Source organism: Gnatocerus cornutus, chromosome 1, assembly GCF_029298725.1.
Source record: "Gnatocerus cornutus isolate USDA-ARS CGAHR chromosome 1, icGnaCorn1.1, whole genome shotgun sequence".
Classification (NCBI taxonomy): domain Eukaryota; kingdom Metazoa; phylum Arthropoda; class Insecta; order Coleoptera; family Tenebrionidae; genus Gnatocerus; species Gnatocerus cornutus.
The window spans coordinates 18,778,701-18,804,954 of record NC_142233.1 but is presented as its reverse complement, the minus strand read 5'-3'; the positions used below and the strand labels follow the sequence as shown (position 1 = coordinate 18,804,954).

Here is a 26,254-nt window from a genome sequence, read left to right as displayed (position 1 = left end):
TTGCTTCTATGAATATTGTTCCTTCGTTAATGGTGAAAGAAAAAGTATTAAAAACTAAAGACATAGATACAATCAAATTGTTAGAAAATAAAAGTACATAAATGTGTGTGGTTCAATAAATGGGACTTCTATTGTCTAGTTCCAGGATTAAAAGAGATTTTCACCTAGGAGTGGTCTGTAGATTTGGTTTATAGCAGCTCATTCTAACGCTACAATTAAGTCATAAAATTCAGTTAGACGACTAAAACAAAGATCCATTAAGAACCTTAATGTCACATTAAAATTACAGAAGAAAAGATAATTCACAAGCAATGAAAGTTTAAGAGACCGTTTTCTGCAGTAATAATGTTCATCTACTATGTCTCTCAGTTGGCAGCCTAAAAATTAACCAAATTTAAAACTGTAAACTCGGAAAAAGAAAACATTCACAAGTTTTAATCTAATTGAAAAAAAATATATCAATGAAAGTATACAAGTTAATTCCAACACAATTTCGATTTCAACTGAATCAGAACATATTTATTTAAATTAAATAGAATCTATAGAATACATCGAAAAATTACAAAATCCAAAGAAAAAGATCTAACGAGTACGATGCACAATTTACAGAAATCCAACAAACAACTTTATAGAGAATATACACAAAAACTAAAAAGAATTCAGAAAGAATATAGAAAAATCCTGAAAAAAATCTTAAGATTATCTCTGAAAATTGGGCAGAATATGACGACGAGACCATCTAGAGAAGACAAAGAATTTTAAGAGAATCCACAAAATCTAGAGAAACTCCGCAGAATTAAAATTAATCTTAAAGGAATCTAGGTGGATTCTAAGAAAATCTAAATCTAAAAGCCACGAAGAGATATCCTGTTAAAATTTTGTTCTCGCGAGAAAAATCTAAGTAAAATGGCCAAATTTCATTGTGGAAGCTGTAAAATTTTGTTTATTTTGGCCGCGAGATTCTAGAAAGAATTGGAACCAATGAATTCAAGCAAAATGTGACGACTATTTAGAAAACTTAATACAATTTAGAGAGAATGAATGACATAACTAGAAAAACTGAAGAGAACGTATCAAATCCCTACATAGAACATAAGAAAAATCCATATAGAATCTAAAGACCATCGAGAGAAGGCAGGAAGATCTAACAGAAATAATAAAAATACCCAAAAAGAACGTAAAAATAATCAAATCGAGATATAATTTGAGGAAAATCCAAATAAATCTGGAGAACTCTGTAAAAATCTCAAGAGAATTTAGAGAGAACATAAAAAGAGTAGATCATTTGAGTTTTTGAACACATGGAGAATCTATAAAATCCAATACCATTACATATTTTCATTTTTATTTATATTTATTTATTGTGCCATTTCTCGTTGGGTATTTGTCTTAAACGTCTCATTTCAATGCCGTTCACTTTACTTTCGGTTGTCTTGATCATTTTACTTTTTCACACATTTTGTTTTTTCTTTGAATTTCGTTTTTGTACTTTTTCAGTTTATTATATTTATTTATTAGTCTCCTCATCATTCATCTTAATTTAGAGCAAGTTACACCGTATCAATCATGGAATACTGGTTGACTTACTTCTACAATTGGCAATTTTCTATGTCCTATGTGGGAGTGGATTAATTCAGATTTGGCTTCTTTCATAACATCCATCACTAAGGTAAACAGCAGCGGGTTCAGGTTGCAGTAAATCTGCATCGAGTAAAAAAAATGATATTTAACTCAATTTCAACAAGAGCACAATTACATCGATCTCCAATACATCGGAGAAAACATCGATTTTGAAAAATAGTTTTTGGCCTCATGAATTGTAAACGTCAAATTAACATTCAATTGACATCTTCGGAAACACTAGATTTACAAGCGCCCTGGACGTTTACACACGCCGTGCGGTAAAAATTGCCCAAATCGTCTGCTCTTCAGATGCGTTTATAAATTAAAATCACTTTAGCATAATGAAGATTGATCACCAAAGTGGAATCTACCTAAATTATTATCTCAATTAAGACAATATTTCTATTTTTATAGTAATATTAAAACGTTTTTTTATACAGCGCCATCTTGTGTACTTTTTGTGCACCGACTACAAAATTGACAGAATTGACAGATGATGAAATTTACAAATGTCAGATGTGACAGTTCTCATGAATTTTGAAAAACCCAATTATTTAAATTAAAAGTTTTTCGGCCAAAAAGTTTAATACAACTCTTGTGCGTTAACCATTTTACAGCGCTCAATCATTAAACTGATTTTGCGCTGTAAAATGTAAGTTGCCACACGCGACTCTAAATAAGTATTCTTGTGAAAAACAAAAATAAATAAAATCCTTAATAAAGCAACAAAATAATAAACAAATACGAGAAAAACAAAAATAAATAAAAACCTTAAGTAATAAACAAAATAATAAGTAAATAAATTAAAAAAAAAAGACAAATTCGAAATTAATAAGAAACAAAATTCTAAAATATATGTTGACAACCAACTAAACGAAATATCACCAAAATCAAGAGTGTAAAATAAAATAAAGTCCGTTTTTTTAATTAAAAACCACCAACACCGCACTTTCCCACCACTTTACAACCGGCAACATCGTCGATGGTCACTTTTTAGTGATAAAATCAAATAGGTTAGCTGCCTAATTGACAATTTGTTTACACAAAACAAATTTTTAGGCTCTGTCGAGTCTTTTCACTATTTAATCTTTTGATTTGCAATCCAACAGGGTGTAAAAGAAACGTTTCTAACGGAATCACTGCGTAATTTTCAGAAATGTCAAAAATTTGACAACTATTTTCTCACCAAAAATCTCCCTAGGCAACGTTGCCGGTTGTAATGCAGGGAAAGATTGCGGTGTTGGTGGTTTTTTAAAAAATAAACGGACTTTACATACATCGAAACCGCAATCATCGATTTTTAATGATACATCGAAAATAAAAATATATGTATTAAAAATCGATGTTTTTTTGGCAAAATCGATGTAAAAGTCCCTGCCTTACTCCCTTCCAGATTCGAAGTTTTTCCGAAGTTTCACAGTAAGCAGACATTGGCACCGACTTTTTAGAACTATCAGTATCTTCTGCAAGGATTATTTTGTCTTGTGGTCTTCCATATTTCTTCCCTCTCTTTATAAAAGACCTCCAGCATCTCAATGTAGCAACGACTTCCTAAATCATCTTCGTAAATCCCCAGATTTCTGCTCGTGCAACTGCTGACATTAAGAGGTGCTAACGCGCGATTTGAGCAGTTATTAAAGGACAATTAACATTACATCACGTCTCCTAAAACCACTGACTTTCTAATCCGAAAAATATGTAGCTCATAATCACACATCGTCACGTTTATTGAATATGATTTGGGGAAACAGTAGGCTTATTTAACCTTTGTAAATCCCACGTATCAGACGACCTTCACGAAAACACCATCTGAAAGTATAATGCTTCTTTGCGAAACGTGCCACGACATTTTTAACAAGTGGGTTTTTCAGATTTGGTAGTCCAGTAGGTGGGACTATTTAATTTTCCAGTTTTCGGTACCGTTCTTTCCTGAAATTTTACCAAACTGTAGTCACTTTCTCTAAGTTCATTAGACGTGTCATCCATATAAGTACTTCCACTTTGAAACAAGTACTTCTAACCGGTACCACGAAATGACAATCATAATTAATAACAGTACCTGTGATGAGCAAAGATGATCGCATGGTTTTACTTCACCTTGAGTTGTTGATTACATGACATCATCAACCGGCAAAAATAGCTATTTTTACACAAACAGTACAGCTATTCTTAGTAAATCGTACTCATCAAGGTCTTTTTTTGTTTCAGGATGATGGTGGTATTGAATATTTTAATACCATCGTGGTTCAACCCCATCTCAAGCTGGTCACCAATCAAGGGAGAGGTTTCCACATCCGGTGCCGTTACAATACCAGGAATAACACCATCACGAATGATTCGCTCAAGGTTGAGTGAGTATCTTTTTGTGCCATTGGAATCTTGTTCCAGGCGTGTTAGTTCCATATAGTGGTAACCGATCAGACCATTTTTCACATCTATTCTCGAGAATTTGTTTAGAGGCGCGCAGGTTAAGTATTTCCTCATCCTCTTGCATCGAGACTTAATGGTTTCTCATCAGATTTATTTTTCTGTTTGCCTGCCTGGTGATCTTTCGGAATGTTAACATTTAGTTCTGTAACGGTACTGCAGATTTGCATCTTCATGATAATGTATTTATAATTTAATTATTACTGCTTCTAATTCAAAGACGTTGCAACACCCATATTACCTACCAGAGTCATAGTGAGATGCAACATTAATTAATTTTTTCGAATTTGCCGCTTTAATAGGTCCATTAGAGTACTCAATTTGGAGTCCGATTTTTGAGGTTAACACGTTGTCAAAGTTTGGTGTATGCAAAAATCTCACATTACTTAATAATTAATCAAAGGTTAGTTGCAAAAGAGAGATTTAAATAAGGATTTAACTAGGATTGGTTAACTTGTGCAGGACGATTAGCTTTTACGCATGTCACAATTGCTTCAAGGTCAAACGTTTTCCTGCCAACTGTTTCTGATAAAAATTGCTAGGGGCTGTCGATATTGACTTTTTGGTGGTAAAATCAAACAGGTTAGATGCCTAATTGACATTTTGATTACACAAAACGGCCTTTCAGGCTGTGCCGAGTCTTTTCACTATTAAATCCTTTGATTTGCGATCCAAAAGGTTGTAACAGAGCCTAATTTTCAGAAATGTCAAAAATTTGACAATTATTTTCTCACCAAAAATCTCCCTAGGCAACGTTGCCGGTTGTAATGCAGGGGAAGATTGCGATGTTGGGTTTTTTAAAAAAAAAACGGCTTTATAAGAGAACTCAAAGTAGGAAATTTTGTTTTTAAAGAGTTGGAAGAACTAATTAGTCTGTTTCCTGTCAAATTTTTGGTCCTGGTTTCACATTACGGATTTTACGATTCGTGTTTAATAAATTGTTGCGTGAATAAAAAATGTATCAATATAATTGAATTGTCCTTTGTGGTCAACAATATATGTACCTAAATACAGGGTGATTTTTTAAAAACGGCAGGCGTTGTAAAATTTTTATTTAGGAACCGATTTCAAAAATTTAAAAAACAAATTAAATGGTTTTTAATTTCCTACAAACTGATGATTTTAAAATTTTTCTAAATGTCTTAGTATCTTTTGGGCGATACTCAACTTTCTTATTTTAAATTGGAACCCATATTTTTTTTTCATAATTTGGAAGATATCAATTTTCTTGATTCAGAAATGTGTAATATGTTCTACTTTTACAAAAAATATTTAAAAAAAATATCAAAATTGGAAAAAATAAGCAATAAAAGTTAATAAAATCTAGGTGCATGGTGTCAAATAAAAGAATGCCGTTATTGTAATGTCAAAACGCAGCAAATAACAGAAAGGATTGGCATTTTTTTTTTAATTATTAATAACAAAAGACAATAATAATTACAAATCAGAAAAAACAACTACCAAATTTAATTAAAATGCTGTTGAAACGCCATCCCGGTTTTTTCATTGCAGAATTGACACCTACGAGAAATGCATTGTGCATTGTAAGGTGTAGCCCCATCTTGTTGAAAGAAAACTTGTTCTTTCTGTTATTTGCTGCTTTTTGACATTACAATAACGATATTGTGTTTTTTGACACCATGCACCTAGATTTTATGAACTTTTATTGTCTAAATTTTTTTATTTTTGATATTTTTTTTAAATATTTTTTGTAAAAGTAGAACATATTACACATTTCCGAATCAAAAAAAAAATATATTCCAAATTATTAAAAAAAATTTAAAATAAGAAAGTTGAGTATCGCCCAAAAAATACTAACACATTTACAAAAATTTTAAAAACATCAGTTTATAGGAAATAAAAAACCATTTAATTTGTTGTTTAAATTTTCGAAATCGGTTCATAAATAAAAATTCTACAAGGCCTGCCGTTTTTAAAAAATCTCCCTGTATAATAGATGTGAATGCAGGTTGTGAGGTTAGATTAAAATTCAGTGTTAGTGAAACTCAATGAACGTCCGATTTTAAATAGAATTTGAAAATCAAGTGGCAAGTCGTGGTTACAAAACCATTACCAATCGTGTAACACGAAAACTCTTGGAATTGGAAAATTTAATTTTTTTATTAAAAAAGGGTGCAAATTCGAAAAAATAGTATAAAGGCATTGGTGCACGAGTTTCCGGTGTACAAAATGAGCCGTAGGCCAATTGGCCAAATTGGCCCTTATAAAACACGTTCTTTATTATTTAATTTATTAAAGCCAAGCATTTTTTTAAAAGAACCCAGCCCAAGCCAATCTCTTTATTGTTCGGGATTTTAGGCAGCAAAGATCCTTGCTTTTTTACTTTTATGTGGGCAGCAAACAGGTAAAGTAAATTGACTTAACATTTACCAACAGCCTCGCTTCTTTTATGTTCGCTTTCGTAAACTCCAACCAACTTCAATTACTTTGAACATGGGAGTTTGGTTCGTCTATTTGTTACAAAAATGTAATTGCAATCTTGGATCATAATAGATGAAGCAAAGCTATCAATTCCTTGTATCAAAGTGGGTGTGACATCGAATAGAGTCGAAGATTACAATTCATGAAGTGATCTAAAGTGTTGGTTATCGATTAGTCGAAACAACTGGGAACAGAATTTACAACAGTCGCGACCGCCGAGAATTATAACTCATGCTCAACATTGTCCAAGAACTTGCGGTGATGTAATGTCACAGTTTGTGGTTGTAAATGACAATGTTTAAAGCACCAGAACCTGGAAAATGAAGTCGATGCGTGACCTTTACGCCCACTTAAGATTACAAACAAGGTGACCATCAAAACGTAAGAAAAACATTTGCAAAGGAAGCACCTGGCTATTGCCATTGTTAAAGGAAAGCACTATGGAAATTTCCTGTTCCGTATTTGATAGACTTTTAATCTAAAATCATGAATATTAAATTCAATTTTCATTTCCGGCCGACCGGAAACAAATCTTCCTAATTTCGTAACCTGACCAAACAATCTTGAAGATCATCAACATCAAATTAAAACCCTCTCACAAATGACAGCATAATGATTTTTAAATTACACCTAGTACCGACCGAATTAATTAGATTCGCACTTTCATTCAAGAAAAAGTCCCATACTGCTACCTTCACCCATTTCTCTTTTTTCAGTCTAATGGCCGCCGATCCCATAACGGCGCTGGCACCAATGCCTGCTTGTAGCATGAAAATCTTTTCTGGCGATCCCACTGAGAAGGAAGTCGCGGAAAATGTGAAAATTGGAGATCCTTTGACGCTGGTCATCATTTTGGACGAACAAGAAACTTATGGTATTCGCGTCACTGATTGCTTAGTCAGAGACGGATTAGGTTGGGGCGAACAGAAATTAATCAATGATGAAGGGTGTCCACTGGACGCTGAAATAATGGGGAGGTTTGAATACTCGGATGATAAGACAAAGGCGTCCGTGCATTTCCAGGCTCACAAGTTTCCTTACACCGCCTCTGTGTATTATCAATGCAACGTGAAGTTGTGTTTGAAGGCTGACGGGGGATGCGAATTGTCGGTAAGTTGGTTTTCCAACATGTGTTCATCATGTGACTTTTGGGGAAAACCCCGATGAAATGAAAGTTTTGGCTTCATCTAATTTGAATGTTGTGAAGATTAAATGAGAAAGGAAGAAAACGCGAAAAAATAATGTTCTTTTAAATGTCAAATTCTCATTAGAAAATCGATTATTTCCGTACAGCGTTTAGCTCAAAATGTCAAAGTGTAAATTTTGAAATGATACAAACCAATGACGTTTTCAGCAATGTTTGGATTTGTCCTCTTTATTAAAAAAAAGTCGAAATGTAACAAATTTTATATCTTGAAAAAAAAATTAATAATAACAATTTTAAATATTGAAAGAAATTGAAACAATCAACTCTTATCAGACATACAAATTACATAAAAGTGACTACTTTGAAGTAAAAAATCGGGTACATTCATATATTTCTTTTTTGGTCCCAAAATTTTCTCTGCCACTTGAGTTGTTTGTTACCTCAATTATGATGGTTTTCATTGCAAAATAATTTATTTCAAGCATTTTTGTTAATGTTTGTGAACACTACTGTTCAAAGACATAAATTTAAACTGAGTCTAATTAAAGTCTAAGTCTCATTAAACTACACCAACCGTTACTCAAAAAATTCTAAATTTTAAGTTTTCTGACATTAGAAGCAAAAGTACGAAGTAGTTAATCTTCGATTTGTGTGTTTAATTATGGTAATTTTTTCATATTTATCGTTAGAGACTGACGTACTTTTTGACATGCCATCACTGCTTTTGTCGAAATGTCGGTATATTTAGAGAAAAAAAATATTTTTAAAATTTCTGTTTTGCCTGTTGTCCTGCGAATTAAAAAGTGGGCACAGATGACAATGTAAATTATTTGCGTAGAAGGGTGTTATATAACAATTTAATAAGTGAAAATCAAAATAATTTCCGCGACGAAATTTTGGAAAGCATATAATAGATATTTACATAACAAGTGCGGAAAGTGACCAATTTCGCACGAGTGTGAATGTAGATGCACGAGGCGCCAGATATTACACGAGTGCAAGAAAGACGCTTTGCGACGAGTTATCTACACTAATTATCCTGCGACCTTCCAGCATCAAGAAGAAACCATAAGTCTGGGCAATGGTTCGTTTCTTATCTATTTTAAATGTCATTTTTTTACGTTATAAAAATGACGCATTTCACATAGTTAGATGGTTGATGTTTTCGAACATACATTTACGGAAGTAAAAGTCACTAGTGTGATATGAATATATCCGCACAGACCTGTCAAAATTGTCTTGTCAGAAACGATCTAACCAATTCATTTTTACCATTCTGCATGTTGTTATACAGTGAATCGTCTAGATATTTGAGCCTAAAATTCAAGAGTTACATTTGTACTTCAAAATAACTGTCAATTTTGACAGGTCTGTGCAGATACAGCCGGGACAAAAAATCTTAGACGTCAATGTCATCTAATTGTCACAGGGTGTAAAACCCCACTTAGAATTTGTAACCTTACTTTTTTGCATTGTCAATTTTGACAGTTAACGCACAAGAGTTGTATTAAACTTTTTGGCCGAAAAACTTTTAATTGAAATAATTGGGTTTTTCAAAATTCATGAGAACTGTCACATCTGCCATTTATAAATTTCGTCATCTGTCAATTTTGTCAATTCTGTAGTTGGTGCACAAAAAGTACACAAGATGGCGCTGTATAAAAAAATGTTTTAATATGACTTTAAAAATAGAAATATTGTCTTAATTGAGATAATAATTTAGGTAGATTCCACTTTGGTGATCAATTTTCATTATGGTAAAGTGATTTTAATTTGAAGAGCAGATGATTTGGGCAATTTTTACCGCACGGCGTGTGTAAACGTCCAAGGCGCTTGTAAATATAATGTTTCCGAAGATGTCATTTGAATGTTAATTTGACGTTTACAATTCATGAGGCCAAAAATAAACATTCCTAAAGGCAAAATATGTCGGAAATTTATCGAAAAAACAACAAAGAAAATAGCAAAGCAAAGTGATAAGAATGAAAAATATAAAACTAAACGTAACACATAGTAATTAATTAAAAGTAAATAGAAAATGCAATCAAAAATAAAAAGGGAAAATCAATCAAAGAACAAAATTTTAAATATTTAGTAAGAACAATGTTGAACAAAACTATCTACCAAACAATATTATGAACAAAATGTTGGAATTTAAAATGTTTTCTTCCGACCATGACGACATGGCATGTAACCTAAAACTGTCAAAAACAATTGGATAGTTACCAACAGATTTCAAATTTCGACGCCTACTCAAGCTTCTCATTTGTTTGATCACATGGTATTTTTGACTAGTTCGTTAATTCAAATTAAAATTATACAGACTCGCCTACTTTTCTCACTTCAATCAGCAAACGAAATTCCATGTAATTTTGAGGTTGATACACCACAGTTAATTTCTAGATCTTTCAACATTTGCAATTCTTAGTGTGGGTAAAATTCCAGTTCGTACGTAAAAGGATCTTGACGTAATTTTGTAACCACATAAATACGGACACTCGATATGATTGACTCTTTCTGGGCAGTTTTTTTCGGAGAAAGTATCACATAACCCACAAGGAAAGTGAATGCGTAATAAAAAACAAAACGCAGATTCGTAAAAAAAATATTTGCATCATTGAAAGGCCAAATTGTAAATTAACCGTTAAATAAGTCCCGAAATTTGGTTTTGATCACATTCGACGTTTTTGGTTTGCTTTTAGCACGTTTCGGAAGTAGTGACAATAAAATAAAACAGCTATTCAAATAATATTTATTTATATAAATATGACTAGCACTGTTAATGCCTCATGTAAAGGATGTTTGTTTTAGCGTGACTGTCATAATTTAAAAATAAACAAACTTGTAAATAGCGAAAGTGCAAATACAATACAATTTTATTATATCTCACATTATTTGTTCTTTTTGCAAACCTCACGCAGAGCAGTTAACAAGAGAAATATAGCCATATTTATTAGATATAATGCGAGGAATTTGCAGCACGAATGTTGCTGAATCAGATATACATAAAATTTCTCATTTCATATTCAGCATTAACAGGATAATTGTTACTCTCATCTGCTAGCACCAACAACGCAGTAGCTGCAGAACTGATTTGAAGAGAATTTTCAACGTCTCGATCGAAAATTCCTTTGTCTCTCTGTTTTTGGTAACAACATAAAAACCGGTAACATGGCGTGGGGAAAATACGAGCTTTTTTGTTATTCCCGGAACATTTTTATAGATAATGGAGTCTCATCCAACACGATGTCGTAGGTGTCGGATTATTTTTCAAGATTTGTACCGCTATAATGTTTCACCGGAATCACCACAAAAGATAATTAATTTTGATTATGTGTGGGGCAAAGACCTTGAGTGGTTCGAAGGATGCTAATGGTAGAATTGGCTACAATGCACGCAATTTTCTGGTAGTAAAATGGCGTAGGAAGATATTAAGTAATATGACACGCATTAGTCAGTTATGAACATGGCCCAATTATGGGCATTTTCATTAGGATTATGAAAGAGACATGAGCAAAATGATTTTACGAAATGTCCGCTACGAATGCTTAAAATTGGAGTAATGAGATCATGGGCAAAGACAACATAGTCAAAGTGAAAAACAGCCGTTGAATCTTGATAAAAATTGATGGTTTTGTAGATTTCGAGCTCTTCTTTGCGAATTCAAGCCAGAAAACACATAATAAAACATTTTTTGGCCTCATGAATTGTAAACGTCAAATTAACATTCACCAACACCGCAATCTTCCCCTGCAGTAGAACCGGCAACGTTGCCTAGGGACATTTTTGGTGAGAAAATAATTGTCAAATTTTTGACATTTCTAAAAATTGGGCAGTATTTCCGTTAAAAACGTTTCTTTTACAGCCTGTTGGATTGCAAATCAAAGGATTTAATAGTGAAAAGACTTATAGTATATCCGGTGAGAGATTGGGAGATTTCGACAGTTGACATATAGGTTGGTAGCAAATTATGCTGCAAAATACACTAAAAACACTAAATTTCTACGCGAAATGGGTTGACAAGGTTGTCAGTAACTGAGGTGTGTTCATAAAGTGAGACGTCTGTTGGAGCGTGTGACGTCAGAGTGATGTGATTATCACTGAGATTCGCCAGAGTGTTGTTGCGTTTATGAACGGTTTCCGTGGTTATTTAAATGTTCGACAAATAGGTACGTCACCTACATACAAAACGCAATTTTCGCGAAAATTCATGACTAAAACTATGCCAAATTTCAGATATCGATAATCTCGCTTATTTTTAAGAGTAAACTTAAGTTATTTACATCAGTGTACGTAGAATTTTACGCAGATTCCAAATCTGGGATTTAAATTTAGATCCGACAACAGATAACTGAGTTATGGCCGTCAAAAGTTTCGGAAAGTTGATTTTCATTTTTCGTAATTTTTAAAGTTAAATATCTCGAAAAGTATTTAAGATATGGAGATGCGGTTTGCGTCATTCTTTTTCTCGGCACATTTTACGTTAGAAAACGTTATCAAAAGCCCAAAATTTTGTAGTCGATTTTTCGGGAAAAAAAAAATCCGACTCAAACGATGAAAATTTTTCATTTTTTTTATTTTTGGCCATAATTCGTAAACTATTTGTCCGATAGATCTCAAATTGAGCCAGTAGATAGATTTTGAGCTCCACTTCCGACTGATGTATAATTCAAAGCTATTAAACGTCGTTTTCATTTTAAAAACTTTGATTCAAAATCACCCGAAAATGACGTCTTCAAAATAGTTTTTGGCCAATGCCTCGTTTATTTATTAAGCAATCTCAACAAATCTGGGCTCATTTTACGCAGAATGTCACGCTGCATCCAAAAACATAAGAATTTTTAATTTTGATCAACAAACAACTGAGTTATGGCCGTTTGAATTTTTGGATTGTCGTCAGAGGGCCAAATTTTTGAAGGTTGAAAACAATTCGTGCTCGATATCTCGGAAACTATTTGAGATATTAAGATGCGGTTTGCGGCATCGTTCTTCTCGCGATTTTTTACATAAGAAAAAGTTTGTAAATTTTTCAAAAGTCGAAATTTGCAAATTTTCTCAAAAATTCATGACTAAAACTATGCCAAACTTCTGATATCGACATCTCGCTTATTTTTTCGAGTAAACTTGAGTTATTATACACCAGTGTATGCAGAATTTTCCGTAGATTCCAAATCTGAGATTCAAATTCAGATTCGACAACAAATAACTGAGTTATGGCCGATCAAAGTCTCAAAAAGTTTATTTTCATTTTTCCTTATTTTTCCTAATTAGTACGATCGATCTCAAATTTGGCCATTAGATAGATCTTGTGCTTCTTTTCCGATTTAGCAATTTGACCAAAATCATTGGTGCGGGAGAAGCTGGTTGATATTATAAAATGTACATTTTACGAACGCTTTTGTGTCACATTTTACACAGAGTGATTTTTATGAACGCAGCCCTGGGGTTATTTTGTCATTTTAAATTTCGCGCGTATGGTACACTTTTTATTGCGTAGATTTAGTGACTTTCCTGTCATTCAAACTCTCACTGTACGAACTCTATTTGATTTTATCACCAAAAAGTCACCATCGACGACGTCGACTTTAAATTTTTTTTAAAAATTGCCCAAATCGTCTGTTCTTCAGATGCGTTTATAAATTAAAATCACTTTACCATAATGAAGATTGATTACCAAAGTGGGATCTACCTAAATTATTATCTCAATTCAGACAATATTTCTATTTTTAAAGTCATATTAAAACATTTTTTTATACAGCGCCATCTTGTGTACGTTTTGTGCACCAACTACAAAATTGACAGAATTGACAGATGATGAAATTTATAAATGTCAGAATTTTGAAAAACCCAATTACATATTTAAATTAGAGTTTTTCGGCCAACTCTTGTGCGTTAACCATTTTACGTCGTGCTTCAAACGGATTTCGCGCTGTAAAATGTAAGTTACCACACGCGACAAATTTTCTGAATGATATTAATAAAACGTTCAATTTGGAAAATTGGAACGAGTGAGCAAAAACCTTTGATGGCATGTCAGATTTGACTGCCAAATGTGGTTGATTGGCCAGCTGGTTTCCTCTTTAAACTTTTTGCAAATATTTTGCACCGATGTCTATGCAGCTGGTTATTATTTTTGGAAAAATTATAATGTTTCAACGGGACTTGTTATAAGTACAATTGCTAAATAAATAACTACATTTACGCGACCATTAACTCGCAGTCAGATAGAATACTCAGATTCCTGAACACCAACAGTTTTATAGCCACCATTCCAGTATGTGCAATGAGGAATAAATAATAAACTTATCTCATTCGTTCCACCTTATATGAAAAAACTAGTTTTCATTACGAAACAGTTCATCTCAAAACCGCATTAAACATGGCTAATATTCGCGTTCAAAAAAACTAATTGGCTTTGGACATTCGTGACCTGTAGGCAGGGCCGTACTCCACAAAAGCCGTTTGAGTCATGATTTTATTTTAATTGGTAACATCATCTCACAATACCTTGCAACCTTGAGGGATCGAATAATTGCATGACTGAAACGCTGGGAATTCTCCCATCGAATCATCGCCATAAAATGGTAATTAAAATAGCATCCAAAAGTAAACGAATAAGGAAAAAATTAAAATGTAAATCCGTTACCTCGTTGGAGGTTAGCGAAGTTCGCGATGGTTCCAAGAACCATCAGGTTGTAGGTGCATGGCCGCTGCACCCAAGGTTAAACGGGAGGGCGTCAGGCTCTATTGCATCCACAACGGCCACATCGTGTCCTTTGAAAAGTCGAATGAGACAAATGGTCCAGTGCTTTGTCATGAGCAGAGGGTGATGTCCCATGGGTCAGGTCAAGAAAGCAGAAAAATTGCAAACTTCTTTTGAAAAAATACGCCTAGCAGAGCTTTGGGTTCGCTAACCGCATTTTTGTTTTTCAGCCACCAAATTGCGGAGGAAACAGGTTGCGAAGGCAAGCCAGCGGCGGTGCCAGCCCGGCGGACCCCAGCGAAGGGACACCAGCTACCATCGAGGTGTACAGCGGCCTTTATGTCAACGAGGCCAACGACCTCGCCAAAGCCGGCTTGGAGGAGGATTCCGTCTTCAGTGAGAAGGTGAGCTGGGTATCACATCTTCAGATATTTTTGTCGTGATAGTGACTAAGCACCGCTCCAGGGGTTATTGCCAATTTCGGTCGCAATCGTGTCGCAAAAAAGAAATAGCGGTTCGCTGTCTGCCCTTTTTTGGCACATAAAGACTCAAAAGACAATCAACTCTACGACAACAATAGCGAATCGATATCCGTTATTGCAGTCACCCGGTGGTTTTTTGTTTTGATCCTAGTCATAAATTTTGTTGACCTTCAATGCTTTCACGTTTTAGTAATCAATTAAGAAAAAAAGTACATTTAATTTTGGGACAAAAAGCACCTTGTTGACACGCTGGATTTGAAAACGATTGACTTTGATTTGCTTCCTAGGAAATTCCGTTGTCATCGGAAAGAAGAAAGTTGTATTGCATATTTAGGATTGATTGCAGTCGCGAGTCATAATTAAAATTAATCTACTTCATGTTGCGAATAAGGTAAAAGGATTACGTGAGTTGTCTTATGAAGAAGTTTACATGGTAGCAGTTTGTGACTGCATTTATTACTGAAATATGTCGGCTTAACTTGTTGCACCAATCAATAAAGTAGTGTCACTTATCCTTATCCGAACCGAACTAGTAATCTCTAATTAATCGAAAAATCATGTTCTAAAAAATTAAATAAATGGTACCCAAAAATTGTTATTATACTGTAACGAGCACTTTTAAAGAAACTTAAAATAAAAAATTAATTCTATCTAAGTTTATTTTCCATTTTACAGAAAAATGACAAAATTAAAATTTCAAAATTATTAGTTTGTACTCTTAAAATTAATTTTTTTATTATTTTAATTTATTAAATTTTGTAATCGTATTTAAATAATAACAGGCTGTGGATTCGTAGCATCAAATAGTGCGTTAAAGATTAAAGAAAAATTTACTCAATAATGTAATACTCAACAAAATTGGAAAAGAAATGCAAGGCTGTTCTACCCCTCAACTAAAATTCGTGTTTTGAAAAATATGCAACCCAACATATACTAGACATTTGACACATCCATAAGGGTGAAAATCGTCTGTAAAATTAGCATATTTTCTACCGCAGTACAGCAATAAGCCAGGCAGATAAGTTTGCCTTAGTTCAAAGTTTGTGTCATAAATTTTTCTTATTTCGAAATACGATGTCCCTCGAAATTAATTTAATGTATTGGAAAATTATTATTAATGATAATAAATTAAAATGAATAAAATAAAGATGTTTTCCCATCTTGTTATTTCTTTTGCTTCAATGTTTACGCTGTTATTAATAAAATCCATTGCAACAAATTTAAAAATCTGGCGCATGTGTGTTTTGAGAACTTCCAAATAAAATAAAATATTTCAGGTAAACTATTTTGGAAAACAAAATTAGTTTTAAAATCTGTGTAAATGTGCTTTGACAGGTAGAGAAATTAGAGGCTTGCGAAGAAACCATAGAGGTAGAGTCTTAAAAGCAAGAAAGCTAATCCATCGTTCTAGAAGAATTCCAAGTATTATATTAAATTGTCTTTAAAATGTATAAGATTTTGTGTTCGCGGCTGTATGTGTTGTTATTTATTTTTTTATTTATTTATTTATTTTTTATTTTCATCGCTTTGGAAAATATGAGATTAATTCGCAACAAACTAACAAACAATAAAAATCTTGGGTCAAAAAAAATACTTAACCTTATATACTACCTTACTATTTTTGCATCTCGAAAATTGAAATGTATCTTATATTCGAGTTGGAATTTATAGTGGATAAATCAATAAAGATCAAGTCTAACATTTGGAAAAAGCATATAAAAAAGCATACTGAATTACTTATTAGGTACATATTTTTGAAGTCCAAAAGATAGATTTTGAGATCCAATAGATAATTCAAAATTTGACGTCTCAAAACAAGAGTGCATCTCAATTATACGAAAGATAAGGTTTTTTCTTTTAGAAATTATTTAAAAAGTATTAAATATTTGTAAACACTGATTGCAAATAACATTAGCAAACTAGAATTTTACTTCTTAGAAATGTGTTAATTCGAAGGGGTAAACTAGGTAATTTAAAAAAAAGAGGGGTATTATAATTCTATCATTTTCTTTATTTTTTTAATTGAGTGTAATTTAATTCATAATTACAATTTTCGTTCGTTGGTAATTGAGCCATCTTTATGCCTGACAAGAAAATTTAGTAATAATAATCTTGATAAGAATGAGATTAAAATGTTATGGGATTCATGAGCTTCAGCTATCGAGCCGTAGTGGTCGAACCGTCATTAGGATTAGAGACCCCTGCTGTGAGGGGTTGTAAATCATTTGTATTTTGAAGTGTTGGTTGCCGACTTTTAGAAAATTGAGGGCCATTTTTACATTACATTTTATTTTTTTCTAAAAAAATTATTCATAATTAAAAAAAATCAAGGAGTTTCCCGGGTGTAGAATACAATTCTCTATCTATCAAGTCGTAGTTCAAGCAAAAATTCCTAAAACTGTGCCCGTAAAACGACATGGCGTTTTTTCAGTTTTTATTTCTTTTTAATAAATCTATAAAGAATTTTTGAAAATCACAGAGTTTCCCGTGTACATTTCGATATTGTCTACACGTACAAAAAAATCAAAACTCCAACTCTTAATTTGTGGCCGTAAAAAGTAATGGCGTTTTGCGCTATTTCCTATGCACTTCGGCCGGGGTAGGACAGAGCCTTAACAATAATTGAGAAAATTTGAAACAGTCTTAAAGAATTACTAGTTAGAGTTGAACTATGTGCTAAAACAGGTAATGAGTTAATCAATTGGTTTGAGTTAAGAAACAAATTTCATTCCTTTGACATTTTTTGCAAAATTAAAAATAAAAAAGTCCTTCGTTATTTTTTTTTCGATTTTAAGAACACAGCTTGATAATATTAAAGTTTTAATTAAAGATTTATTTATTTTAAATTAAGCAAAAAATATTATTCCTTTGTCATTTTTTTGTAAAATGAAAAATAACGTTTTTTTTCCTCTTGTGAACTCAATCCGGAGACATACTGTATACTACTTTTCAAAAAATGCTAATTTCAAATATTAAATAAAAATCCATGAGTAAAACTAAGTAATGTAGTTATAGCTTTGCTATAAAAGGCATTCTGTCAGATAAATTTGTAGCAGCTAATATAGCAAATACGTCATGGCAACATATCTACTACGTTAATAAGCACATTTCCTGTAAAACGGAAATTTCCAATTACAATATTTGTCCATACGGTTATGGTAGTCATATGTAGTAAAGCGCAACTTTGGAATTTAGAATGAAAAAGAAAGTTAATTGGTCATAATGAACAATACGTGTTAACTTTTACGAATTACTATGCTAATTATCTTAATATTGTAATAGAAAGAAAATTTCGAATTTGCACAAGTCTTAAAAAGCCTATAGATGTTAAAAGAATAGTGTAAATACAGTCTATTTCACGAACTTATCCCGATCTCCCATAAAAATTTAAGAGTATGGTTCAAGTACCGACACCCCGCTCTGTCTGTATTTGACAGTGTACTGTCAAATATTACTTTATTTTAAAAAATTTAAATTCTCATGATTTTGTTTAAGTCAGGACCAATGAGTCACCGGAACTAATCCCTCATGTAATCAAGTCAACTTAAGATAAGGGTGAATTTTGACATTTATAGTAACCTCAGTTGACATACACCTAGTAAACATTTTATGGCTTAAGTCAAACCACCCATAGAAATAAAACTGGGTGTTGTAAACTGCAGCCGACAAAGTTCTAGGTAGAGGATTGACCGATGGTTGAATAGGTCCGGACTCATTTCGTGCTCATTTATGGTCCCCAATCGCAAGGATTAGTACTGCCCGGCCCTCTCATAATGTGGCCATAAAATTTACTAGGTATATGTCAACTGGGTTTACTATATAGTATTCAATTTCCAAGCATTTTAAGTTGACCATTTGTATCCAATTATTTGCAGTTAACTTAGCAACGGAATACTATCTAGCGATTTATCCGCTGTGATTGGCTAATCTAAAGAGTGCGAGAATTGTGGGACACCTGTATAGTTAGTTTTTTAATTAAAAATCCACCAACACCGCACTCCCCCTCGACTTTGGAACCAGCGTAGTCGCCTAGGGTGATTTCCTGGTGATAAAAAAACTATTAGGTTAATTGTCTAATTGACTATGAAACCTTTGATTTGCGATCTAACAGCCAACAGAAGCAGAAAATCACCCTAGACGCAGTCGCCGGTTGAAAAGTGGGGTAAAATTGCAGTGTTGGGGGATTTTTTGTTATTTTTCACATTTCAAAGTAACTGAAAGGTTATGCCATATCATAGAGTAGACTTTGGAATTTGAAATGGGTTGGTAGCCCCGTTATCCCTCGAGATTGACATTTGGGAGACATTACAAGACACATGTCAAGGGCATTTCTCTTCACATCAATTAATGTTTGTCATTGTCAAATAGGTAAATGATTTGAGATACCTAAGCTGACTGTACCTTGTTAATTTCAAATTCCAAAGGCTGCTTAATGAAGTTCTGCAAAAAATATGTAAACGTAAATTGTGTACAATACGAAATGTAGAAAAGAAGCAAAAAACTAAATGATGAGACTATAATGGGCCTAAAAACGCTTGAGGAATTCTACTTTATTTTTATAGAGTAACAGTTATGGTAATCAGAAATTACGGTCATAAATTTTGTAGTACTTTTTGAATTAAAGTGCAGCTCATTGCTATCAGTCCACTCTCTGGTGTAAATCAGGCTTTTAATTCCTTAGGGAGAAAATTAGGGGAAAATTGAATGTTGCGATTTTTGAGGTTAACTCGTTGTCAAATTTGAGTGTATTAATCAATAACTATAGTCAGAATTTTATAACTTTGGTTTAACTCCGCCTACCTTTTGGGCCAATTGAATTTTAGCTGGAAGTCTGATTTACTCTGCAACATTTTGAAAGTTTGTTGATATTTGCCAGAAGCCGGGGTAGAAATGTCTACACATTAGAAGACAAAACGATCAAAATCGACGAAGGATTCACGATTAATGAAATTCCAGCAAAACTGCAAATCTTCTTGACATGTGTGACACTATGTCAAATTTTTAATTATGTTGTGTAAAGGAGGCTAGCCATTCCTTGATTCGACAAATTCAAATCGTCATTTGTCAATGTGGGCGGAGTTAAATCAAAGTTACAAAATTCCGACTATAATTAAAAATTTGTTGCAAAAGACTGATTTTAATATAGATTTAACAAGTTTTGGCAATGTTGTGAAAGACGATTAACTTCGACGCATGTCACAGTTGCGTCAAGGTCAAACACATTTGCTGCCAATTGTTACCGATTAAAATGACTAAGGGCTGCTGCCAACTTAACTTTTTATCTAGTGGACCGATAGTAATGAGCTCTGGTTTACACTAAATTAGGGTAGCAACTAATTAAGTGTCTTGAAAATCAACGTCTTAACTTTTCAACAATAAAAATGACATAAAAAACGTTTCGATACATTAATCTATCGGTCTGCCAACAATTAGTTTTAATTGTAGATATTCTAAGATATTCAAAGCGAACTCAAATTTTTAGTGTGTTTATGACTTTTAAACGGTTTAGACCAACTTTCCCGCAAAACACCATGAAAGTAATCATCTTCAAGTGGTTGGGCCTAACTAAAAAAAAAGCAATACATATTTTTTGGCGGGTTTAACTTAGAAATAAATAAAACTATAAAATAAATTAGCCGAATATTTTTAGTTGTTTCTAACATTTCATTTCTAAAAATTATTGTTAAGCGGAAATAGTTTAGCTTATCGTGTTCATAACAAAGAGTCACTTTATTTAATACAAAGTGATGCAAGTCTTAATGACGTTTAGTGTCGAATTTTAATTACAAGAAGCACAGGATTCAATTATCTTGAATAAATCAAAGTGACATTATAAAACAAACATTTACTACAGTTACACAATTCTATTGTCATTGAAAATAAAATGAGCATAGAACTATTTATAAAGTCAAGTAAATTATTTGCACCCACGTAAACACCGGTTTTTATTGGTTTATCTCAAGACCTTAGCGTCTCCATTATTTAAAATTTAAACCAAAGCCTTCGTGGAAGAAATTCTAAAAGCCTATAATGTCATTGATTCGCTACTGAACGACCAAGAATTTGTTATCAAATAGATTTTTACTTATTGTTCAACTAGTTTAGCTTTACTTTAAAGGATTTCCCATTCTTCCTGTACATATTGTATTCGACATACTCGGCATACCTTGAATAAAACGCAGATATAAATTATCCTCCTTTGTTGGGTGACTTTATTCAGGAATTTTTAAAATATATTTGTTTAGGTGCGCGACACTTGAATAAATATCCGTTTTACAGTCAACTGCTTCACATGTTTATACCGGTTCAGTGACTACGAAATAAAGGAACAATAAAACGAATTGTGCGAAAAGGTTTTGCACTTCTGTAACATAACTTTCCACGCAAAACATGGAAAACCAGTGAGTGAGTAATGCAAGTCTTATTACGCACCTTTTTTAGACCTTTAGATAAACAGGCAATTATGACAAGTGAAACTGAATGAATATCTTGGCAATTATTATACGACTCAATAAAAGAGTATGATTTAATTACCAGCTGGCAGGTATTCATAGTTTTTTGTATTTTGTCGATTCAATAAATGCTCCTTGCTGTAGAAAGTTTTTCTTTGACAAAAAACTAAGCGAGTAAAAAAATCTTTTTACATTCTCTTGTGTATTATGAAACAACAGTACTTCACCTCCTAGTTATTCATGTCACACAATCGTGATTTTTAAAGGATATGGAAAATCTATGATCCTCCTTAGTCATCGCCGTCAATTAACTTACAATGCTCACTCACGATTTCCTGGCTGCATGGTCCTGGAGGAAATGAGCAATGGCCCCTTCATGCAAATCTCAAGATCGTTAATAAAGAAATAATCAAAAGTGAATGTCATGCGTATCTCCACCTAAGAGAATTTGAATTGTTTGCACTTTCACTGTTCCTTTTGATGTATTGAAAGGAGACCAACGAGAGTACTTTTTAATTATTCCAACACGTAACGCGAAAGCGCGATATTATCCCATTAATAACAGTGTTACATTGTATTAAATGGCAATTTGTAATTTTTGCAGACTCCTGATGACGCCATCTGCATATCTCAGAGAAGCTTTGCCATTGGAATATGCATAGCAGGTCTCATTTTGATGCTTTGTGTCATCGCAGCCATAGTGTGCCTCTTGGCGAGAAGAAGAACGAAAAAGATGTCGTCGAACCCCGGAAGCTCCATCTACAGCGGTCCCTACACCAACACTGCCTATAGTCATAGTAGTTAAAAAGCGACAACGACCTTAACTGCCATTGTTGGTCTTCAAAAATAGATTAGGTGCCATCCAAGGCTCAGTGCTCATATAGTTTTTAAAGAAACCTTCTCTTACAATGGTGTTCAAGATGGAATCTTTAACTGCCATTTTCTTTTACTTGCCTTCTACTCTTGATAGCGTCTGTAGCACTTTACCTCAAGTTCCGATAGTTTTAAGGAATCGCGAGCCAATGAGGAAACAATACCAGTTTCCTAACGAACATATCTACATTTACATGAACTCTAGATTAGTACTTTCTTTACATAGTCTGCAGATAGCGAGTAAAAATTTTAAAATCCGGTCAATTTTCGTTGGGAAACTCTCAGTATATTTAACTTCTCATTGGCTCCATTATAGTCGTGATAATGTTTAACAAGGGGCGGGTGAAGGGACTATTTATGTAAAATGTCACGATTCAGATTATAGCCCCAACGGTCTTATAATCTGAAAAACGAATAACTCGAATACAAACAAGGCGGAAGCTTTGTCTGTATTACGGTCCTGAATCACAGCAGCATTACTATGTTAAATCTTTGTATATAAACCGTAATGCTGCCCTGGTTCTCGACCTCTTAGCTTTAAGAATTAAAATCGAGCAAAACCACGAATATTAATAGAAAGGTGCTTTAATAAATCTTTTAACTATCTTCCAATTTAACAAGTAAATAAATATAAAACAACACATCGTTTTTGATTTGACCTCTAGTGTTTAGTCTCTCGTTTGAAGTAGTCTGTTTCAATTCTCTGAACTAAGTTAATAAGTACTGGGTACTTTCTTACAGTTTTGGCGATATAACTGTTTGGCAAAGGTGTTGTCAAGATGGTGAAAAGATGTCCAAAAACTAACGCATCCAGTTCTGTAGGTCTGAAACACGAAGAAAGTCAAATGACCAAACAAGAATATTCCTCACTTGTCTCCAAAAAAATAGTCTTTGCCTTCAAGGCGATCAGTGAGAGCTTGGCAACAATTCTCCACCTCTTCATACACCTCAGAAATTGTTTTTTTGTACCAATCCAGTACTTTTAATTTCTTGATAACAGAAGCCCGTTTTATCCTATTTTGGATATGGTTCAAAGGCCATGGATAGATAGACCCATATCTTACACTGGTAACTTCATTGTAAATTTCTTTATCACACCAACATATGTATAACTTCCACAGAAATTAATTTTGTACTAAAAGGGTCTTGAGTACTCACCTCTGCTACTTCCATCACTGTATGAACAAGACTCATATAAGCCCTCATGTCTGATTTCATTTCAGGGTCGAGTTTTTCAGTCAAAGTAATTCCCTTATTATTAACAAACTGGACGATTGGCTCTAATTCGGAAATCACAAAAGCCCCCGCTTTTATAAAAGGGACCTTTCCGGACGGAGACATGGCTTCCGCATTTGCCCTTGGCTCCACTTGAAAGTCCAAATTGCACATTTTGAGAAATGCTTGCACGGCCAAACAATTGGCGTTGTCTGGTAATAAAATTTGTTCGACTTCATACGGTTGAAACAATTTGACGTCTTTGGGCCAGGGCTCCTGAGCTGAAATTTGAGGTTATGTGTCATTACGTAACGTTTGATGAAGGAATTACCGCCAAGTTCGATTTGTATACGTTCAACTAAAACCATGTTATCTTAAAATATGTACTTTTAACAATAATATAATAAAATATAAATAAAATTGAGTAATAATAGCAACAATGATGGAGGTACCACAAGTACAAAACTAATGTTACCAGATGCGCGCACGCAATTTCAAATGTTAATAAATTAAGACTGGTAGTTTCCCTATCACTAGTTGAGAGTTCTGCATCTTCTTGACGTGCAAAATTTTGTCTCTTTTTGGTTCAAATTGTGTTTAAAGAATTAATATGAAGAATTTACTAAAAACTGGTGGGAACATGATAAAACGAAAATCCCTGTCATTTTCAAGTATAATTTTAGTTCGTACTCACTCGAAATGTGAAGATTTTCCAAGACTTCAGACAAGTTGTCTAAAACGGCAACCTTAAAAAACGTTACTGTAACTTAGGACGGCTTAAAAAATTATTACCTTTCTGTTCTTTACATCACCGTCTTCCTCAAATTCTTCATCAGATTCTATATGAACAATAGAATTACTGTGGCTGCTTTCATTTCCTGTTTCATCAAGGGAAACTGAATCCGACAATGTAATAGATAAAGTGTCGAAATCACTAAAATTTTCTTTCAAAATCTCATTATTATCAACGGACTTTGTCTCTTCCGAATCATTTCCTCCAACTTCTGGATCAGCGTTAGAATTTTGAATATCTAAAACATTCTCTAAAGAACTTATATTTAGCAATTTTACGTGAATTAAATACCTTCATCTTGTCTCTTACGATCTCCAGACATCTTCGTTCGACTTGACAGTGGCGCAAAAATTTAAACCAACTGTCAAATCGCAGAGATGTGTTGCGGGTTACAAACATCCACTCTTTTCCACATCCAAAATGTCTAAGAGAGGTGAGTGAGTGAAAATCTCCCTTAAAATTGTAAAATACGCTTGTAATCTTCATGTTTTAAATCAAAAAACTTGTTCTTTATCACTCCATACATGATTTGTGATTCATTCACGCGAATATTTTCTCGGATGGCCGAAAAATGCCTCAGAATTTTGCTAAAACGCTTTTTAGGTTATGTTTTTAGTAACATGTTCATGTGATTTTCAGGACGTGGTGGTTCCGCGGGAGCCAAATTCAGGATTTCCCTGGGTTTACCAGTCGGTGCAGTCATCAACTGTGCAGATAATACTGGTAAGTTTTATTGTGATTCGATTTTATTCGTTTTCTAACAATTTTTTCTTTAGGAGCCAAAAATTTGTATGTTATCGCCGTTCAAGGAATTGGCGGTCGTTTGAACCGTCTCCCGGCTGCAGGTTCTGGCGACATGATCGTGGCTACAGTAAAGAAAGGAAAGCCAGAACTTCGGAAGAAGGTTATGCCTGCAGTCGTAATCAGGCAACGTAAGCCGTTCAGGAGGAAGGATGGAGTTTTTATATACTTCGAAGACAATGCGGGGGTCATTGTTAACAATAAAGGAGAAATGAAGGGGTCGGCGATTACAGGACCTGTTGCTAAAGAATGTGCAGATTTGTGGCCCAGGATTGCTTCAAATGCTAGTAGCATTGCTTGACTTGTATAAGTTTCCTTTATTTACAAAAATATAAAAAAGAATAAATTATTCTTTACCAGGAAGTGTTTTACTTGCAGCGAATCTGGAAAATCTCATGGAAATTCGAAAAAGCTTTTCTTCTAGATGTAAATTTTTTTAAGGTTTCTGAGGGGAGATAAATGGATCGAAAATTTCTTTTGTTAAGTTGCAGGATTGTTTACTAAAATTGATCTTTTCGTTTATGTTTATAATGCATAAAAAAAGTCAATAATCATGAAAATATACAGTGGCGGCCAAAATAAAGGGGTACAAGTCTTGGACCAGGGGTGCGATTTTGTTTCTGAACGATAAATGACAAGGACAAAAATACAAATTTTAAATGCAAAAGACAAAGATGACTATATTTTATCACTGCGTTTTGAGAAACAAAATCGCACCCCATTTTTTTTCAAAAATTGAGTTGTCATAGTTGTGTAAAACAAACTTTCCAAGTAGGCATAATAATTGATAATTATTGTAGACTCAACATTAACATTTATCAAACAAATTGACATGAATAACTACTTGTGGTTTGTTAACTATTTAGTGGTTTGGTTATTTTCTTTAACTTTTACTATCAGCATTACTTCCTGTAGGTTAATAATTTTTAAATCTCTAGCATTGGTTATGATATATAAAGTCAGTTTTTTTTTTAAAAAACCACCAACACCGCAATCTTCCCCTGCATTACAACCGGCAACGTAGGGAGATTTTTGGTGAGAAAATAATTGTCAAATTTTTGACATTTCTGAAAATTAGGCAGTTTTTCCGTTAAAAACGTTTCTTTTCCAGCCTGTTGGATTTCAAATCAAAGGATTTAATAGTGAAAAGACTCGGCACAGCCTGAAAGGCCGTTTTGTGTAATCAAATTGTCAATTAGGCAGCTAACCTATTTGATTTTATCACCAAAAAAGTCACCATCGACGGTGTTGCCGGTTGTAAAGTGCTGAGAGAGTGCGGTGTTGGTGGTTTTTTAA

General features: G+C 33.5%; 3 protein-coding genes across 4 annotated transcripts in view; 2 read left to right on the top strand and 1 right to left on the bottom strand.

Annotated features, from left to right (window-relative positions):
• pio (zona pellucida domain-containing protein piopio) overlaps positions 1 to 22,790 on the top strand; it is a 60,676-nt gene extending 37,886 nt beyond the window's left edge. For both annotated transcript variants that reach the window (XM_088049925.1, XM_088049926.1), the window contains 4 exons: positions 3,832 to 3,974; positions 7,209 to 7,602; positions 14,573 to 14,746; positions 21,881 to 22,790. In XM_088049925.1, the coding sequence (XP_087906051.1) occupies positions 3,832 to 3,974; positions 7,209 to 7,602; positions 14,573 to 14,746; positions 21,881 to 22,081 (912 nt within the window). In that variant the 3' untranslated portion in view covers positions 22,082 to 22,790. The remainder of the gene's footprint in view (positions 1 to 3,831; positions 3,975 to 7,208; positions 7,603 to 14,572; positions 14,747 to 21,880) is intronic.
• LOC148180773 (metaxin-2-like) lies at positions 22,719 to 23,855 on the bottom strand. The gene is made up of 4 exons (XM_088049927.1): positions 23,696 to 23,855; positions 23,308 to 23,645; positions 23,020 to 23,261; positions 22,719 to 22,973 (listed from the first exon to the last, which is right to left on the bottom strand). Exons 1-4 carry the CDS (start codon positions 23,730 to 23,732, stop codon positions 22,811 to 22,813), a joined length of 780 nt encoding a protein of 259 aa, XP_087906053.1. The 5' UTR covers positions 23,733 to 23,855; the 3' UTR covers positions 22,719 to 22,810.
• Positions 23,856 to 24,509: 654 nt separating this feature from the next.
• On the top strand, positions 24,510 to 25,317 carry RpL23 (ribosomal protein L23). The gene is made up of 3 exons (XM_088035512.1): positions 24,510 to 24,590; positions 24,797 to 24,880; positions 24,934 to 25,317. Exons 1-3 carry the CDS (start codon positions 24,578 to 24,580, stop codon positions 25,257 to 25,259), a joined length of 423 nt encoding a protein of 140 aa, XP_087891638.1. The 5' UTR covers positions 24,510 to 24,577; the 3' UTR covers positions 25,260 to 25,317.
• Positions 25,318 to 26,254: the final 937 nt, after the last annotated feature.